This window comes from Aristolochia californica, unplaced genomic scaffold (assembly GCF_029961685.1).
Source record: "Aristolochia californica isolate CCGP_79_NKW_82.1479 unplaced genomic scaffold, dmAriCali1.0.hap1 SCAF_7, whole genome shotgun sequence".
Taxonomy (NCBI): domain Eukaryota; kingdom Viridiplantae; phylum Streptophyta; class Magnoliopsida; order Piperales; family Aristolochiaceae; genus Aristolochia; species Aristolochia californica.
Genome location: NW_027182268.1, coordinates 37,986,233 through 38,006,751, shown reverse-complemented (window position 1 = coordinate 38,006,751; position 20,519 = coordinate 37,986,233). Strand labels below are relative to the sequence as shown.

Below are 20,519 nucleotides of genomic sequence, written 5' to 3'. Positions count from 1 at the left end.
TGGATGCCCATGAAAAATGAAAGAGAAAATGCATGAGAAATGCAGTTTCTCTTGTTTTTTTATACAAGAGGAAAATGAAAAGGAAAAGAAAATTAATAATATTTTTAAATTTTTTATAATTAAAATTTTCTCTCAAGTTTCTATTTCTTTTCTTTTCTCCCCAAATTTCATCATTTTGTGATTTTCTCTCTTATTTTCTTTTTTCTCAATAATTTTGAGTTGCCAAACAACAAAAAATACATTTATCTCATTTTCTTCTCTGTAGGTTCAAAACAGACCCTTAAAAGATTGATTACAAGAAGATGAAATAACCCCCAAGAATTGAAAGTCTTTGGATTTTGACTAAATCACTGCGCTTGGTGATCTGGTCAGAACTTATCCTTGTACTGCGCAGTCTCAGAACTCTCCCACCCTTAATCCCATTCCACGCATGGACAAGCATGGCCTTTTCTTACTGTGATCTACTCATCTTTTCCTGAAGCACAAGTTCCATTATTAAGATCCTTTCATCCATTTGATAGGATTTCGCTGAAAGTTTCAAGGCACGGAAAGAAAAACGTTACATCCAAATCCAACAAGTGTTCATAGAATTCACAGGGTTTTTCCCATTATCACTTCTCAGGACATTTTCAGAGGTGATACTGTTTGAACTTTAGATGAAACCCGAGGCTTATTACTGATTCTTGAACTCGCTTATCAGACTTGAGAAAGACAGAACCAAACGAAATACATATAGTACAGGCATTATTACACTAGCCATAGAAACCAAACCCCTTCCCTACTGATTGATAAAGATAAACGTTCTTCTTTTTGCTTTTGGAGCTGCTACAGCCTTTTGTGAAATTCTACAACATGAAGACCATTTGCGACTGGAAAATCTTTCAGTTCAGCAAACCCAGCTGCTTTTCCGAGGTACTGGAACTCTTCGATGGTTCTCTCCATTCCGCGAGGGCAACAGGCCATCATGATGAGATCTAGACCCAACACATGCAGGGATACCAAATCATTACGTATGTTAGTTGGAACAATAAGATCCACATTAATCACTCTGCCTTCATCCGGAAGGGCCTTCCAGCAGTTCTTCAGTATCTCCACGCATCGATCATCGTCCCAATTGTGAAGGATAGACTGCAATGTGAAAGTCACAGATTATGAGAGAGTGACTTTTGGTTTTTACCCTTTTCTTGTTCATGGATGCATAAAAAGAAAATTAATTAGAAAGCGGATCGATGCAATGTGCTTTTTTGGTTTCTTCAAAGGATTTTTTTACCAAAATAACTAATTTCAAAAAAAATATTTTGAGAAACCACGATGCCATGAACTTATTTTGAAAAATACCAAATTTTGACCAATCAACTATACATGTATACAATTAAAGGTGACACGTAAGCTTTGATTGCTTACGTGTCACACGTCATCTGCATTGCGTGAGTAGATGAACACATTGACTGCCACGTTATTAAATGATAAAAATTTGAATATTTTTTTTTTGCTTTTAATAATCAAATTTATGAATACACTTTTTATTACCTTATATCTAAAATAATAAAATAATAAATAATTAAAAAAATTAACTCTTACTTATTTAACAGCATTTATTACCAATTAAAATATTTATTAATTAAAAATAAATTTTATCGTTACTCTTTTTATTACTTTATATTTTAAAAAATAAAAAATAAAAATGTTTTCTAATTAATTAAAAAATTTACTAACATATTATCGATTTAAAATATTTAGAAATTTAAAGTATTTAGAAATAGAAAAAATCTTACTTTTACCCATGTATTATGGATTTAAAGTATTTATAAATTGAAAAAATCTTACTCTTAAGTCTTACCCATTTATTATCGATTTAAAATATTTATAAATTAAAAAAATTATACAAAAAAGTTACTTTAGAGTTTAAAAATATAATTTATTTGTATACTTTTTATCACCTTATATAAAAAATAATAAATTATTAAAAAATATATTAGTTAATTAAAAATCTTACAACACCTTTTATTATCGATTTAAAATATTTATTAACTGAAAAAATAAGAAAATTTTATTTGAGTTTAAAAAATAAATGTATCGGTATACTTTTTATTACGTTATATTTAAAATAATAAGTTATAAAAAAATCTTACTCTTACCTATTTTACACTTTTTTATTATCAATTTAAAAAATATTTTAATTAAAATTTTGAAAATTTTAGTTTTGAGTTTAAAAATCAAATTTATCCATATTTTTTTTCAAATTTATCGTTAGACTTTTTACCTTATATTTAAAATAATTAAAAATCAAATAAATATACTAATTAATCAAAAAATCTTACACTTACGTATTTAACACATTTTATTATTGATTTAAAATATTTTTTAATTCACTGGAGGGCGTCGAGGGCGTGGGCAAGGCCGAGTGGTGGGGAGTGATGGCAGCCAGCACTACGAGAGGGCGAGAGGAGAGGAGAGGAGGCCAAGGCCGAGCGACGGTGAGAGGGCGAGAGGAGAGGAGGCCAAGGCTGAGCGGCGACAAGAGGGCGAGAGGAGAAGACAGGAAAAAGATAAGCGGAGAGAGAGAGAGAGAGAGAGAACGAAAAAAATAAAAAGTGAGGGCTTACGTGGCACGAGATGACAGGGCAGATGATATAGCATCTTACCTGGAAGATGATGTGTCGGACTCACATTGTATTGATGACGTAGCAACTCGTAAGCAATCAAAGCTTATGTGTCACTTTTGATTGTACACATGTACAGTGGCCCAGTCAAAGTTCGAGTATTTTTCAAAATAAGTTAGCTTTATGCTTCGAAAGCAGCTGGATCTAACGGCAACAAATCGGTAAATCATAAGCCCAGGGAGTCTGGTACAGTGCCAAATCTGACAAACCCGTTGTGATCAACGCGTTGAGATTTGATAAGAACCTCAAAACTCGATATCATTTATAAGATGTGTGAGTATATTGACGAAGAAAAGACATGGGTGGAAACTAAACCTTCATAAAGATGGTTTCCGAGGTAGGTATACTCTCAAACATATTTCCTGCAACATTTTCCACACCTGAACAAAAACCCATGACACAAAAACTAGCCCGTGAGTGATGAGACAGGGAAAGTGATCCAGAAATTGATGAACAAGAGATGAACAACTTACCTGGGAATTGAGGCGCATTAGCAATCACATATGGCAGATCGAAGTTCCGGCTACGGATGTGTGGATACTTAGAAACAATTTCTGCAACAGCCGTCCCAGAACCCCCACCCACATCAACAATCTCTTTGACATCTTCGAATCCTTTATATTTATCAAAGATAACGTTGGCGGCCATGATGGAACCTTCTCTCATAACCTCATGGAACACCTTCTTGTACCTGGGATCCTTTCCCAAATACTCGAAGAGGCTCAAGCCGTGTGCCTTAACAAACGGCTCGCAGCTGGGATCCAGAACGGCATCTTCCAAATGGTAGAAGCAGTCTACATTCACCTTGTCCACCGACAGCAGTTGCGTGAGCGCCGTGGAAGTTCCCGGAGGTCCGGGTACCAGGTATTCTCCCAACTTTCCGAGACCATACATCATCTGAGGCTTCTGGCCTTCCCCGTCTCCAGCTCTGTGAGAGGTCCTGAGAATAGAGTTGGCGACAAGCATCCGGAGTACCCGCTCGAGTAATTTTGCCGTGCCGGGACTGCTATTGGGTATTTTGGAAGCGATGTCTGCCGGGGAGAGGTAGGCATCCGGGCCGGCCGCGGCGATTATCTCGAACACACCTAGGTTAATGGCAGCTCTGATTGCGAAAGGAACGCAAATTAAGCTGGACAGTGTCAAGGCGGCGTATCGCTCCTGATGTTCATCGCTCTCGCCCGTCTCCACGAGGTTGCTGATGTCGATCACTGACATTTTGTAGGGATAATCTCTGTGTCCCTTACTCAACAAGCAGTGAGTCCGTCTCAAGAGGAAGGAGAAAAAGCCAGTAGCATGTATGAGTCATGACCGTTGAAGGGTAAGAGAATGAAATATATATAGAGATCTGCGCCGGTTTCATTCTGTCTTACTCGATTTTTAATGTTTTTTTGCGGGGGTTTCTTAATTGGCTGAAGGAGACTCGTGTATGAATCATGATCGTTGAAGGGTAAGAGAATGAAATATATATCTAGGAGATCTGCGCCGGATTCATTCTGTCTTACTCGATTTGTAATGTTTTTTTGCGAGGGTTTCTTAATTGGCTGAAGGAGACTAGAACGGGTCTTGGTGCCAAGGGATGGGGCTGGGGAGGGCGATCGGTGCGTTAAGAGCTAAATAAATAATAATGTGATGCACTCATCACAGATCAGATCGCGTTGGCAAGTCGTTGGCACGAGACTGCTATGGTGTCTTACACGAGTGCAACACACAAGTGGATATTAGAAAATATTTAATCAGTACTGTTTATTTCTTTGCCCACGTACATTTTTCAACAACCTCGAAAAAATAAAAAATAAAAAAATATTTGTCAATTGCAACAGGTCGTTACCGCCTCACCGGTAAAGGTTCATGTTCACCAAGAACCTTCCAAAGGTTCATGGTCAGCTCACCTTCACTCACCTTTGTCAGCACATTAGCACGAATGCCATTATCCTCACCTACTCTGGATCAGAGTCCAACTAAAGTGCAAACCACCGCACCCATGGTGCCATCAACCAAAGGCACACTTACGGGACCCACAGGTACACACCCATTCTTCTCTCTAATATCAACCTTAAGGATAGAAAACTAATCTTTCCTTCCACCCTATTTCCCTTTCCCTTAACTCTGGACCTAACTCTTAGAAAAAAAAAAAAAAAAAACCGGAGGTAGGAAACCAACCCTGACCTTCTCTATTCTCTTTCCCTTGACCCTATTCTCACCCAAAAATGCTAATTCAAGGACCTCTAAAAAACCCGGAAAAAAAAAAAAAACACTAACCTTGACCATGCTTCATTTCCCTTCTTTTGACCTCATTCTTGCCTCTTAAGTTGGGGTCAAATTTTAAAAAACCCAACTCTCACACCTCAATCTTTGAACCTGAACCACAAAAATCTAAAATTGAAAAGATAACCCCGATTCGTTTTAACTTTTCCCTGACCCACCCATTTCCCTTTCCCTCTACTCCATTCTCACCCTATCTAATCGAGGTATGGTTTTCGAAAGGCTGACCCAAATAATGAACCTTGAACTTTGACCCGTAAACTTAGGTCCTATTAGTGCACCTCTCCTTTAAGTGAAAGTGAATTAGATTATACTATCACTTAACCCAGATGTATTAGTGTATGCACCAAGCGCCAAAAGTAAAGTTCATAAACGGGTTCATCCACTTGAATTCACCCATGAGTAAAGTAGGTGAATCAAGATTCCCTCCAAATGTCTGGTTCATATGCTTGAACTTGCACCTTGACTCGAGAAAGTGGATCTTGCTCTCCCATCTCCCACTCCCTCTCAATCATTATTAATTCGATTCATTATCAAACATTTTTGTTTAATTATATTTTTTTTATAATTAAATAAACTAATGATTTTTAATTTTGTGAAAATATATTATTTATTTATACTACATACAAATCTATATTATGTTATTAATAAAATATTATATTATATTTATTTATTTATTTACTATATTCATTCTTTTATTAATATTGATCTTAATGTTTTTAACACTATTGAGAAAAGATAATGTTATAATTTTCAAATTTTAATTAAAATTTGAAGTTCAATTACCTTAGTGTTTGCTTAATATTGATTGTTACTCAAAGATCACTTGCTTACGAATGCAAAGTGCTGTAAATGGACAAACACAAAAATAAACCCACAAATTACATCTATTCATTTGTTTAATTTAACTAATTAACTTGACCTTGATTTCATTGTAGTGATAAAATTAATAATTGGGTTAAGTTCCAAGTAAATTATCAAACTTGACTTCTTGTTCAACCTTATTGTGTCTTTTCATAAATGTAAAAATAACTAATTAAACTATAAATTAGCCAATTAATGGAAGAATCATTTAATTAGTTAATATCTAATTACACAATTAATTATTATTTGTTAAATAACAAATTTAATGTAATAATTAATTATATTATTAATTTAATAACTAATTGAATAGTTGAAGCACTTAAGGATCCCTTGTGGAGAGTTGGCATGGAAGAGTAGATGTAGCTATTCATGACCATAAAAGCTAGACTTGAAACCTTTGCAAGTGGAAAAAAACTACTAGAATGCATAAGATGTTTCTTTGTCAAACACAATCCAAATGATAGTGTTGCTCACCTCAAAGTCAGGTTGGTTACCAAAGGATAGACTTAATCGAACAAAACTACCTTATCTCTGGTAGCTAAATTGAATTCAGTAGGAGTTCGTATATCTATTAAATGTAAAATTTTTCCTTGATGACGATCTTCATAAACAAGTCTATCAACCACCTAGATTTGTGCTTGAGGGGGAGAGGGTATGTTGACTTAAGAAATTTATCTATGGGCAGAATTAATCTCCACAAGCATGGTTTATTTATTTTTAGCAAGGTTACCCTTAGTTTTGGCTTCAAAAGAACTGAGGTCGATCACTCAATATTTGTTAAACATATTGCTAGTGGTGTAGTTCTCTGACCGAGACCCAAAAGTTCACCCTAAGGAAGAAGACAAGAAGCAAAGAAATGCAGAAAAAAGAAAAATAAAAAGTGGCACCACCCAAAAAATTAGAAATTGGCGCCACATCGTAGAAAAGAGAAGCTCAATGGCATAAAGGTAAAAATGAACTGGTCAAAAGAGTCAAACTTGCCATTTTTGAAAAAGATGGAATCTTGCTAGAATAGAAAGAATTCCCTATGATTGATGTAACTTTTAAATTCCTAAAAACTTTCCTAGATTAATGTTGTTGAAGAACATGAATAAAAGTTTTACATGACTCTCATAACAAGAAGTCTTATAGAGTCTGAATTAATGTGGTGGAATCTTACAAGAGTCTCACAAGAGGAGGTCTCACAGAAAAGTCTTTATTTACAAGTGTTTTATTTATATTAGTCTTCTATTTATATTTAATTGTTTAAATATGTTATGACTTTATCTTTTTGTGAGGTATAATTGGAACAAGGATAGTTTGACTATAATCCGATTCTACGTGTTTTCTTTATTATAAATAAAAGCTTATTGTACTCAGGTAAATCAAGTCAATGAATTGTTTCTCTTTTCCAAATATTCAACAAATGTAATCTCTCAATCTCTTAGAAGTTTTCCAAAGAATGTTTTGGAAAAATAATAAATAGGTGCTAGCAGAAGGAAAAATCAGTCAAACCTTTTTTTTAAATCTCTCTTGTCTTTGTTTCCCTTCTCAATTTGTGACCTAGCACCTCTTCTCTATTTTCCCCACTCTTCTTCTCTCTTTTTCATCTGGCACTCTCTCTATCTCCTTCTCAGCTTCTACTTTACTCCTATCTTCTTCCATCCTCTCCTATTCCAACCCTCTTAACTTCTCTCTTTCAACTCCTCCTTGCACTTTTAAGAAAAGATAAGGACCCTCCACAAGTGGGGTTCTTATCATTCGAATGGTTGTTTATATTGATAATATTAGCGACGACTAATGACAAGAATGATATGCAACAAGTAGAGGGATTGCGCAAGGTGTTTTAGGGAAAAAACTTGGGCTTACTTAAAATACATCCTAGGGATTGAGGTGTTAAAATCTTAACATAGGATTGCTCTATACCAAAACAAGTATGTTTTGGATTTACTACACGAAACAAGTATGATTGGGTGAAGACACAGTACTCCAATGGATCAAAATGTGAAGTTGTGTGCTGAATCTGATAATGATATAAATGTAAAAAAAAATCAGTGGTTGGTTGATACAAATAATTTATCTCATTGTGATAAGGCATGATACTTCTTTTGTTGTTAGTGTCATAAATCAGTTTATGCATCAATTTCAACTCACATATTGGCAACCATTGGAGATAGTTCTATGGTATCTCAAGAAGAACCCAAGTTAATGACTATTACCCGATACTCCCTTTGTTAGTAGCATTGTAAGTCAATTTATTCATCAATCTCAACTCACATATTGGCAATCTTTGGAGATAATTCTTTTGTGTCTCAAGAAGAACTCAAATCAATGACGATTATATGAGTCCCTTGAACATGACAATATTGAAAGATTTGTATATACATAATGGCCAAAATCTTTAAGTAATAGGAAATCTACTTCAGGACATAGTACCATGGTGGGTTGCAATCTAGTGACTTAGTAGAACAAGAAATAGAGTGTGGTAGAAAAATCAAGTGCAAAGGCAAAATATTTGATTATGATCCAAGCAGCGAGTAAAATGCTATGACTAAAATAATTCTTAATGAAACTTATCTTTCCCATGACCACTCCTATGTAACTTAATTGTGATGACATGACAACTATAACAACTAATCCAATCTTTTATATAAAAACCCAACATATACAGATGTCAAGTCATTTTGTCTAAGAGAAATTGCAAGTAGGGATCATCAGCATGCATTACATCCTTTTTAAGAATCAATTGGCAAACATGCTTACTTAAACAATTGCAATTGGTCATCTATAAAATTCAATTTCCAAGCCAAGTATATTTGATGTTTATACCCTAGCTTGAGGGGGAGTATTAAGGTATAAGAAGAGTTATATGTAATCTTATTATTTCTAACTTTATGTAGCCTAAGTAGAGCAAAGACATTTTTGTTAATATTTTTAAGCCAATAAATATAAGGGATAGGAGGAGCTCATCCTCATCCTTGAGGGAGCTTCTTTCCTCTCATTCACTTTCAAGACTCGTCCCCTCTTACACTAGCTTTCTTCTTATTTCTCTTGCTTCTCTTCTACTTCTCTTCTTTTCTTCTCTACTCGGTCAACCAAGAAACTACATGGATTAAGGCCCTATAATTTTTTATATATATGAAGCAACTTTGATATTGTTTTCTAGTGAAAAAATCATTGAAAACTAGAGTACCTCTTGAGTTGGTTCATGCAGATCTTCGTGCTAATAATAAGTGTTTTCTACTATTTGTTGATGATTTTTGTAGAAAGACTTGGGGTGAATTTTGAAGCACAAGTCTAAAATTTTCTCCACTTTTCTAAATTTCAAAACATCTATTGAGAAAGAAAACGGCATGCATTGATAAAGGAGGAGAATTTACTTATCATGAATTTAAATCCTTTTATCCTATTAACAGGTTTTACAAGCAATTAATAGCTATATCCCTCATCAAAAGGTAGTAGAAGCGATCGCAAGGAGTATATTAAAGACCAAACAACTTCCAATTTTTGATGGGTAGAAGCGATCGCAACTTCAACTTTTCTTTTAGATGGATCTTTTACAAGCAGTTCAAAATAAAACACCATACAAAGTTGTGTGGTAGAATACCAAAAGTCATTATAAATTTTTTGGTTATTTCGCATGTGAGTGTTGAAAATTGTCCAAAGCATGATGAAAAAGAGTATGAAATGCACTTTGGTTAGTTATAATAAATAAATCTAAGGTTCTCAGTTGTATAATCCTATCTCCAAGAAGCCGATAATGAGTAAGGTTGTTACTTTGATGAAAATGGGTAATTGAATTGACTACGAAAGAACAAGTGTCCTTAAAACTTGAAGATATGGTGAAGAAATCCAATTCCTCTTTCGTAATGTCAGCCTCAAGTTGTGGCTCTTTGTAATCTAGTTCAAAACATTTGGATAGTCCACCTAGAAAGTTAAGAGCTCTTACAGAAACTTATACTTCATGCGATTATGCTCTTTTGATTTCAAAACCTACATGCATTGAAGAAGCAAATAAAAAAGAAGAATGGCAACACTCAATGAAAGAATAAAACCAAAGAATCAGTGTATGCACCAAATGGGAAGAAAGTAAGTTTGAAGTAGATCTTTAATACCAAATACCATGAGAGCATACAAAAGCACAATGCTAGGCTTGTCACTAAAGGGTATGTGCAAGAGGCAAGTATTGATTTTTATAAAACTAATTCACTAGTTGTAGCATTATCAGTAGATAGAATTGTTCTTGCTATTTGTTGAGCAAATGAATTGGTTTTGCATCAATTTGAAGTCAAGTCTGTATTTCCAAACTTACTTTATGTAAGTTTGGGTTGCCAAACAACAGAAAATACATTTTTCTCTCCTTTTCTTTTCTGTAGGTTCAAAACAGGCCCTTAGAGATTTGATTACACGAAGATGAAATAACCCCCAAAAGGACACCCATTAATGAATACGAGATAAGTTGACTGAAGGATTAGTGTTCGTGGAATCACCAGTAGTTCCCTCCGGTCTAATTTGACGACAAGAATTGAAAGTCTGGATTTTGACTAAATTACGCGCTTGGATATCTGGTCAGAACTTATCCTTGTACTGCGCAGTCTCAGAACTCATCCACCCTTTATCCCATTCCACGCATGGACTCTTAAGCATGGCCTTTTCTTACTGTGATCTACTCATCTTATCCTGAAGCACAAGTTCCAATATTAAGATCCTTTCATCCATTTGATAGGATTTCGCTGAAAGTTTCAAGGCAAAGGAAAGAAAACGTTACAATAAAATCCAAAAAGTGTTCATGAATTCACAGGGATTTTCCCATTATCACTTCTCAGGACATTTGAACTTTTAGATGAAACCCGAGGCCTATTACTGATTCTTGAATTCGCTTATCAGACTTGAGAAAGAACCAAACGACATACATAGTACAGGCAATTATTACACAAGCCATAGAAACCAAACCCCTCCCTACTGATGTCGTTCTTTTTTTTGCTTTTGGAGCTGCTACAACCTTTTGTGAAATTCTACAACATGAAGACCATTTGCGACTGGAAAATCTTTCAGTTCAGCAAATCCGGCTGCTTTTCCGAGGTGCTGGAACTCTTCGATGGTTCTCTCCATTCCGCGAGGGCAACAGGCCATCATGGTGAGATCTAGACCCAACACACGCAGGGATACCAAATCATTACCTATGTTAGTTGGAACAATAAGATCCACATTAATCACTCTGCCTCCATCCGGAAGGGCCTTCCAGCAGTTCTTCAGTATCTCCACGCATTGATCATCGTCCCAATCGTGAAGGATAGACTGCAATGTCATAGTCACAGATTATGAAAGAATGACTATTGGTTGTTACCCTTTTCATGGCGTTGGTAAAAATGAGTTGTTTTCTGTTCATGGATGCATAAAAAGAAAAATAATTAGAAAGCGGATTGATGCAATGTGCTTTTTTGGTTTCTTCAAATCAATGATTTCAAAAGATTTCTTTCCCCTCCCACACCTCAGAGCTCTTAGAGACATGAGCTCGCAGCTATCACAGGCCAAAATCAATTACTCTGGCTGAGGTAGCCCGAATTAGTTGCTTTTCATTCAAAATGAAGCTTTATGCTTCGAAAGCAGCTGGATTTAACGGCAACAAATCGGCAAATCATAAGCCCAGGGAGTCTGGTACAGTGCCAAATCTGACAAACCCGTTATAATCAACGCGTTGAGATTTGATAAGAACCTCAAAACTCGATATCATTTATAAGATGTTTCAGTCTATTGACGAAGAAAAGAGATGGGTGGAAACTAAACCTTCATAACGATGGTTTCCGAAGTAGGTATATTCTCAAACATATTTCCTGCGACATGTTCCACACCTGAACAAAAACCCATGACACAAAAACTAGCCTGTGAGTGATGAGACAGGGAAAGTGATCCAGAAATTGATGAACAAGAGATGAACAAGTTACCTGGGAATTGAGGCGCATTAGCAATCACATATGGCAGATCGAAGTTCCGGCCACGGATGTGTGGATACTTAGCAACAATTTCTGCAACAGCCGCCCCTGAACTCCCACCCACATCAACAATCTCTTTGACATCTTCGAATCCTTTATATTTATCAAAGATAACGTTGGCGGCCATGATGGAACCTCCTCTCATAGCCTCATGGAACACCTTCTTGTACCTGGGATCCTTTCCCAAATACTCGAAGAGGCTCAAGCCGTGTGCCTTAACAAACGGCTCGCAGGTGGGATCCAGAACGGCATCTTCCAAATGGTAGAAGCAGTCTACCATCACCTTGTCCACCGACAGCAGATGCGTGAGCGCCGTGGAAGTTCCCGGAGGTCCGGGCACCAGGTATTCTCCCAACTTTCCTAGACCATACAACATCTGAGGCTTCTGGCCTTCCCCGTCTCCAGCTCTGTGAGACGTCCTGAGAATAGAGTTGGCGACAAGCATCCGGAGTACCCGCTCGAGTAATTTAGCCGTGCTGGGACTGCTATTGGGTATTTTGGAAGCGATGTCTGCCGGGGAGAGGTAGGCATCCGGGCCGGCCGCGGCGATTATCTCGAACACACCTAGCTTAATGGCAGCTCTGATTGCGAAAGGAACACAAATTAAGCTCGACAGTGTCAAGGCGGCGTAGCGCTCCTGATGTTCATCGCCCTCGCCCATCTCCACGAGGTTGCTGATGTCGATGACTGACATTTTGTAGGGATGATCTCTTTACCTTACACAACAAGCAGGGTGTCCGTCTCAAAGGGAAGGAGAAAAAGCCAGTCGCATGTATGAGTCATGACCACTTGAAGGGTAAGAGAATGAAATATATAGGAGGACCTGCGCCGGATTCATTCTGTCTTAATTTTTTTTCGAGGGTTTCTCAATGGGCTGATGGACATAGTGATTAGATTCTAGAAAGGATCTGGTGCAAAGGGATGGTCTAACGGGCGATCGATGTAGTATGGCTAGTAAATAAGACTACGTGGGTCAACGGGCGATCGGTGCGTTAAGAGCTAGTAAGTAATACTGTGATGATGGGGGGTTGGTGAGATGAGTGGATCACATATCAGATCGCGTTAGTCAAGTCGTGGGCGCGAGACTGCTATGGTGTCTTACACGAGTGTAATACACAAGTGGATATTAGAAAATATAATCAGAACTGTTTATTTCTTTGCCCACGTTCGGAGCGCTATGAAATGAGGTTCAAACCCACGTGCATTTTCAACAAAAAGAGCTGCCTCGATGCCTCGAAAAAAGAAAAAATAAAAAAACATTTGTCGTGTGCAGCGGCACGTTACCGCCTCAGCGGTAAAGGTTCATGGTCAGCTCAAAGATGACCACTTCACATTGGATGACTCGGGGATTTTTTCCTACACAGGGGACATTCATCCTTCACCCACCTTTATCAGCTCATTAGCACGAATGCCATTCTCTTCACATACTCTGGAGCAGTGTCCAACTGAAGTGCAAATCACGGCACCCATTCTTCTCTCTAATATCGACCTCAGAAAAAACTCAAGGATAGAAAACTAATCTCTCCGTCCACCCTATTTCCCTTACCATGCCTCGTATCCATCACTCATAAGGTACAGTTCGTAGTGACTGTGAAGTCATATGGGGCTTTACCAGGGGTGTTCGGTGAATTTGGACATAATGTGTGTGTTTTTGCATTGTTTAGTGCATCTACAGTAGTGAAAATAGTTTGATTAATTTTGAAATATTTTAGAATGTTGTTTAAAATTTTTGAAGTGCTATAAAATTTTTTTCCATGTGGTGGGGAGATTCGGTTATTATACATATCCATGCTCTAGAGCTGGATATTGACAAAAAAATTGTGGATTGGGCCTTTGGCACAATGGCTTTCTAGTGTGAGGTTTTGGGCTCAAGTTTCACCTGGGATATTGGCAACACCGCTTGCAGTTTGGCATGTAGAAGAGTGAAGGATGGCAGAACTTCGTTGTTAAGAAATTACATCCATTGTACTTCGTTTTTTCGAGTACATCCATAGGGGAGGCCCCTTTGTCTAGAGCTTCTATTCGATTTATGAACTCATTGCTTAAGTTGTATCTTTTTTGGTCATTGGTATAAGTCCAATTATGATACAGATCATCCGGGGAACCTTTTTCTGTCGTGCATAAAGACATCTTTCTTTTTATTATTTTGCCAAAAGTGGATAAGCTAGGTGGATATGTAAAAGAAATTATTTGTTTTCTATCACCTGCACATGTGTGAAAAAAATATTGCGACATTTCATTTCTTACAGCATTTTCAAATCGATCGTTTTTTATATATCGTAATGGACGATTCCATCGTTTATAGTCGAAAAGGAGAGTTACAAGAGGTTTTTCAAACCAAAGGAGGTCTTGATCTTCCTCATCTTTAAGTATTTCTTTTTCATTCAATTGGATCCCTTTCGTTTCATCTAGTTTGTCTGAATCCTCCTTTTCTCCCGAATAAGGGGGGAAGTCTTCTTGGGCGGATCCCTCTTGTTCCCTTCTCTTCGGAAGTTGGTTCCATTTCTATATCTCTTTCTTCCTTACCTTCCTCCCCTTCCTCCCTTTCTAATGGTAAGGGTTCTTTCAGTTTTTTAGTGACAATAGGCGAGGGCATTTTGCCTAAATAGTAGACGGAGGTAATAAGTAAGAGAATACTAAAGGTTCGGGCCATAGAATTTGTTAATTCTGACACAAGATACTTATTAGATCTAATGTACTTATTGGATCTAATAACACTTTTTTGCCGTATCCATAATAATAGCAATCCAATCCATTTCATGAATAAAATGTGACCAATTAACCAACCAACAAAACTACTTGTTAAAAATAACATCTTGCTATTACATCGAAACAAATAAATGTTAACTAATCTGGCTAAAGTTGAACTTGGTAAAATAAAATGGTTAAATAATTGAAAAATGAGGTTATTCAAGAATAACCATTGAATCCAGAGATTGCGCATTGAATTTCTGGTCGTGAATCTATAATCGAAAAAGTGTTCGTGATTCTTACAGAAGAAATGAAACAAAAGGTACGGTACAACTAGGACGGTTATTATATGAGATCTACCCAAAGCTAGATGAAGGGGTGTATAATAGATTGATATGAACATCATAAGTTGCCCTATAATAAAACCAGTTATTGCTGATACCTTCTTCTCGGTTCCTTCTTCAATAAACTTCATTTTCAGAAGGAAGAGATAAGAGGGCTTTATAGAAAAATTGATCTGAAACCCATAAAGGAGTCCGACCGAAACGACCGAATTGATTATCTTCATGCATAAGGAAGATGGATTACCTAGCAGAAAAGATTTAAAAATCATCACAAACCTCCTTTCTTTTTTCTTTTCTATTGCAATTTCTCGATTATTATATGATGATTTCTTAACTTTCCGGTAGATAGACTAGAAATTACATCTCTTATGTCTATGTCAATAATACAATCTTCCTCGATTGAATGACAAAAATTTCTTGTTGGTTGATGGGGGCATGCTTTACAAGATGGCCACTTGGATTTATGATATTAAATGATACATGAAGTATGGGAACTCATGTGGGTTTAGAGCTAGTCATGACTAGGGGTGGCTTCAAACCGAGCATGCTCACGAGCGGCTCAAGCTCGGGTCGATTTTAGCACGGTTTGATTTGGTATACCTGGATCTTGAGCCGAGTTCGAGATCCGGGATCGGCTCGTTTAAATTAACGAGCAAAGCTCAACCGAATCAAGGTTCCACTCGAAAGCTCGCGAGCCGACTCGTTCCTCGTCTTCGTCCGGGCAGACCGCGCATTCAACCTCCTCCATTCTTGTCCCCTCAACCACCGGCAGTTGCAGCTGCACCAGCTCCGTCGGTGGCAACGGCGGTGACGCCGCCCTGCTCACTGTGTACCACAACGAACACAAGTACACAAAAAACACCACTCCGATGCCGGGTAAAAGCAGCAAGGTCGTTACGAATATCCGCAACAACATTTCTCCAATCTCCAGATCTAACTCTTCCCTCTCACATAGCCTCTCCAGCAGCCAAACTGCCAAAATTCGAGATCAAGATTCACGAGTCACAAGCAAGGCACTAGAACCTCCAACCGGTTGCCTTTTAAGCAGAGCCCGTAACCGCTCGGTATGGAGTGAAGCGGCTTCCGTAACGATGAACGTCGATTCGTTTTCTTGCCAGAGAAGGAAAAGATCATGTAAGACGCCATCATCGCTCTTTGGATCATACAAATAGTGTGAGTCACTTCATTCGTTTTTTGTAGCTCACTGACTCCACTCACCCCGACGAGATGCGGGTAAGTTCTGTTCCAGGTGGTTTTCAAGTGGGCCCAACCCTATTAATCTACGTGGCAAAGCACAAGTAACTCATTTCACTTTGAAGTCATATCATTTCATTTTCCCGCTCTTAACGAAGGTACAACTTGAACTCGGTTAAAATTATTAGGCTCGAGCTCTATTACAATTTTAGGCTCGAGATCGAGTTTGAAATATTTAAATCAAGTTCGGCTCAAACATAGGAAGGTTCGGGGTTAGCTCAATTCGATGTCACCCTTACGCCCAATTTTTAAGTAGAGGTTATGCCCAATTTTATGTAGAGGTCATGCCCAATTTTATGTAAATTGTATACATAATTTTATATATAATTTATTTAACATGTATTTTGTGAAAAATTTTAAATGTATGTTGGAGCTCGAACTCAAGACATTTATTTTTTGAAAAGTTTTAAATGAATGTTGAAGCTCGAGCTCGGCTCGATCTCGGTTAAAATTATTAGGCTCGAGCTCGATAAGAATTTTAGGCTCGAGGCTGGGTTGGGCTCAAACTCGAGTTCAAAATATTTAAATCAAGTTCGGCTCGAACATAGGCAAGTTCAGGTTAGGCTCGGCTCGATGCCGGTTCGTGACTCAAGAAATATCTTGGCAAGCACATTCTAGGTTTCTTATTTTGCTATTGAGAAAAGGAAATCTTCAAAGTATCTTATCACTGTGTAACTTTCCGGAACTGCCAGATCTTCCAGGAAATCTCCATATTTCAAAGACTTGTAGCATATGCAACTTATGTTAGAGCTAAGCTCACTTTTTGTATAATATTGTAGAGGCAAGTATTCTAAAATGGAAATTTCCTTCATCATTGTACATTCACGGATTGTAGCTGCCTTGTGAGTTTTTAATAGACTTAAATAAATCAATTATAAAGTTGGATGATATGCATGATACAAATCTTGAATATGCAAACAGATTATCAGTGCAAACGTTACGGGGAGGATGAACTATCTGAGGTGTCAAGGAAAAACTCAGATCACGAATCGAGGAGAACTTCTGATCAAGAAACTCTTCCTGTAAGAGCAGTGAACCTTATTTCTCGAGAATGTTTAACCTTTGTCATTAAAAACAAATGGAAGTTTATATCCCGGCTTTATGTTTTATTTGGCAACACAGGAGAAGAATCCACGTTTCCGTGAGTGGAGACACTGATGACGAAGATGATGATGATAGGAAGAGAGGCCACTAGCCAAATTTCAGGGTTTTTTGTACGTTTTTCCTTTTCTGTAACGCTTGTTGTTGCCTGTGACATTGATTCCTCTTTTGAACAAGCTGGATAGTCCCAAAGTAAGAAGATAAAAGTTGTTTCTGCATATGTATTTTGTGGGCATTCTATCTTCTGATTGACATTCAACCTCCTCTATCACCAACTCAGTTTCTGGAAATAACTCGCACGATTAAACAGATCCACCATCTCCCACGGAACGATAATAGTGATGACATAGAAAAACTGGTACCAGGATAGCCATGTCAAGTATCTTCTCCCCTCGCATGCAGCCTTCACGATCTCCCTTGCGCACCCTTCTACCCTTGCTATAGGTAACAGAACCACCGCTGCCTTCTCATCATTCAACACTTTAATTAGAGGCGATCGCTCGTAATGACAACCCATTAGTAATAATACATACTTTACCTAATTTGGGGTTTAATGATTATATTTTTCTCGTTGGGACACTAACATTGAAATTCAAGGTCAGGACAAAAAACCGTTAGTTAAAGAGGGACTGCGACTACCCCTTCCGTTGGAACCTCTCCCCGTCTCTTTCTCTCGCTGATCCTCTCTTTCTCTATCAGTCCCCAGATGGAATCTTGCCACAGACAACCTTCCTTCCGTGATCAGCACTACGTGTTTTTTTCTCGCACGATTCGACAGATATCAGGGTAAACCCTTCTTCCTAGGAATCGAAGGTATGAGGCTGAAATCGTTCTTCTTGGTTCCGAATTTCTTTCCCTTATAGTTTTATCTTTTTGTTTTCATGCTTATTTCCTTCCGCTGCAAATCTACTTCTCCGATTCCATAAGTATTCCATTCCTAATCGGTTTATCCTTCAAAATCACAGTAACAGGGGCGTCTCTTCGATCCCTTCGTTTCTCTGAAATTTTTACCATCTTTGTTCTTCTCATACTCAATGAGCTCATTTCTAGGTTTCGTGACTTCCGTTCGAATATAGAAGGTGAACTAAGAAGAACTCAAGCAGAGAAGAAGAGCAGCACTGACTTTTTGAAGTGCTTCCATATTTACAGCACATAATTTATATCTCGGTTCCATTGCAGACTTTGGTATGCTCTCAACCTGCCTATCCACAACCTATTCACCAAAACAGCCAATACTTCAGGAATCGGTTTGGACTTTCTGTTTGTATTATGTGGTCCAAAACAACCATTTGACACATATTATCATTGTTGCTTACTCCTTTGTCATTCTCAAAATTTGAAGGTGTTTTTTGTCTCTGTAAAGAAGGCATCAAACTGAGTGTTTGTTTTAAACACCCTTTTGCTTTGTAAACTATGGTGACACAATATACTATTGTTTGGGATCTTTGAGGCGGCTTTTAGATGCCAACCTTGACACTGATATCGTAATGGGTGGCCTCCTTAGAGAGAAAAAAGTCCAAAGCTATCTCTATGGCAGGCTATGGTATGGATATAGGTCTCTATCATCCTGCAAGTTACCTCGGCACTGATCAAGCTAAGATTGAAGACTGCTATGGGACTATGCCTGTTTTTTAGTTCCATGAGATAATGTGTTTCACATACAACTGTACATATGTGAAAGTGAAATTTTCCTTGCATGCTGATTTTTGTTTATGGGTGTCACCATCTCTAGGTTGTAGTGTTTTGATCAATTTGCAGTTGGTGCCCAAATTTGTTTAATTATTATATTTAATATATTTAATTATTCTATGGTTGTCACCTCTTGTTTTTTTTTCGGTGTTTTTGTTTCCTTACTTTCTTGAATACCGGTAATGCCTGTTTTTATTCTGACATACATTTTTGCAACAATAGCATAAAGAGGCAATTTTTTTATTACTATCTTTTTATTACATACAGTTCATTCTAGACTCCTATACAGATCCTCCCATCAGTTGTGTGATTTCAAACAAATTGTGAATTAAAGTTTTACTTTTTTTTATGTAGAACCAGTTTCTTATAAAAGTTCATGGTTGAAATGTTTAATTGTGAATTAGGGACGGAAAACTACCACCTAGCCAATACTACCCAATAGACCGATTTGTTAGGTGCGGAAAGCTACCGCCTACAAGAGTGGACGGAACCACTCTGACACCCACCCCCACCCATTCTTGACCGCTTCTCACGGGATTCGAACGCGGGACATGGCGTGCCCAGCTCTGATATCATGATAACGGCTAGCCAATACAACCCAACAAACCGATATGTTAGGTGCGGAAAGCTACCGCCTACAAGAGTGAACGGAACCACTCTGACAATTCCCCCTCCCTTTTTTTCTTCTCTCCCTCCCTTCTCCTTTCCTTTTTTCTCAAAAACAAATTATTCTTGATTCATTGTCTACTATTTATGAGTTTTAGATGGCTAGAAGGAGGAAAGGTAAAACATAAAGTTTTCAACCACTGTGTGAATATGTTTAATATGGACACAATGAACCCAAAGACGAATGAACAATTGAAAAAACGTATCAAATCGTGACAACGTGCCTCAACACTAGTAGCTTTGGGTGGGATCCAACAACGCAGAAAGTCATCGCAAGTAAGATAGTGCGGCAAGATTACATAAAGGTTTGTAAATGTAACAAAGAATATTATGTTTCTTGCATTATTAATCAGGATTTTAAGTTTTTTAAGCGATAACTTTTCATGTAGGAGCACAAAGAAGCCGATAAGTATAGGTGGGAAGGTTGTCTACTATATGAAAAATTGGATGTAATTTTTGGAAATTCTATTGCCATGAGGACAACAAGTCAAACAAGCGTTGAGTCAGAAGAAAATCTTCCTAAAACTGCACAAGGGTCAATGATTGAGGACATAGATGAAGATTATGTAATTAGGGAGATCCCAATACCTAACGGTATAGAGTCTCCAAGTGAGGCTCCTCCACGAAGCAAAGCACCAATAAATACTGGGGATAAAATTTATGTTACTCGTCATAGGAAGAGATCCGAACCATTTACGGACAATGCTAACATGGTCATTTATGTTATTAACAATATATTATCAACCCTTTCGAGGATCTTTAGTCTCATACATGCCGATGCATAACTTCCATGGTTTAAAGTTGTCGAGGCAATACCTAACTTGCCCAGAGAAGCCATATTTTGTGCCCCAAAGTTTATTGACACCAAATATAAGAAGGATATGTTTGTCAAGATGACACAAGAAAATCAGTATGACTGGCTAATGTGTAACTTCAATGCAATGTAATAAAATTTACACATAGATGTTGACAATTTTAACCTATATTTACGAGAAACGATTTGTATGAATGAC

The 20,519-nt window shown here is 37.5% G+C and overlaps 2 protein-coding genes across 2 annotated transcripts; both read right to left on the bottom strand.

Annotated features, from left to right (window-relative positions):
* Nucleotides 1-825: 825 nt before the first annotated feature.
* Nucleotides 826-3,888, bottom strand: LOC137937417 ((S)-scoulerine 9-O-methyltransferase-like). The gene is made up of 3 exons (XM_068782477.1): nucleotides 3,137-3,888; nucleotides 2,979-3,043; nucleotides 826-1,128 (listed from the first exon to the last, which is right to left on the bottom strand). Exons 1-3 carry the CDS (start codon nucleotides 3,876-3,878, stop codon nucleotides 826-828), a joined length of 1,110 nt encoding a protein of 369 aa, XP_068638578.1. The 5' UTR covers nucleotides 3,879-3,888.
* A 6,769-nt stretch (nucleotides 3,889-10,657) lies between these two features.
* LOC137937030 ((S)-scoulerine 9-O-methyltransferase-like) lies at nucleotides 10,658-12,623 on the bottom strand. The gene is made up of 3 exons (XM_068782052.1): nucleotides 11,714-12,623; nucleotides 11,556-11,620; nucleotides 10,658-11,066 (listed from the first exon to the last, which is right to left on the bottom strand). The coding sequence occupies exons 1-3, from the start codon at nucleotides 12,453-12,455 to the stop codon at nucleotides 10,764-10,766; spliced, it is 1,110 nt and encodes a 369-aa protein (XP_068638153.1). The 5' UTR covers nucleotides 12,456-12,623; the 3' UTR covers nucleotides 10,658-10,763.
* Nucleotides 12,624-20,519: the final 7,896 nt, after the last annotated feature.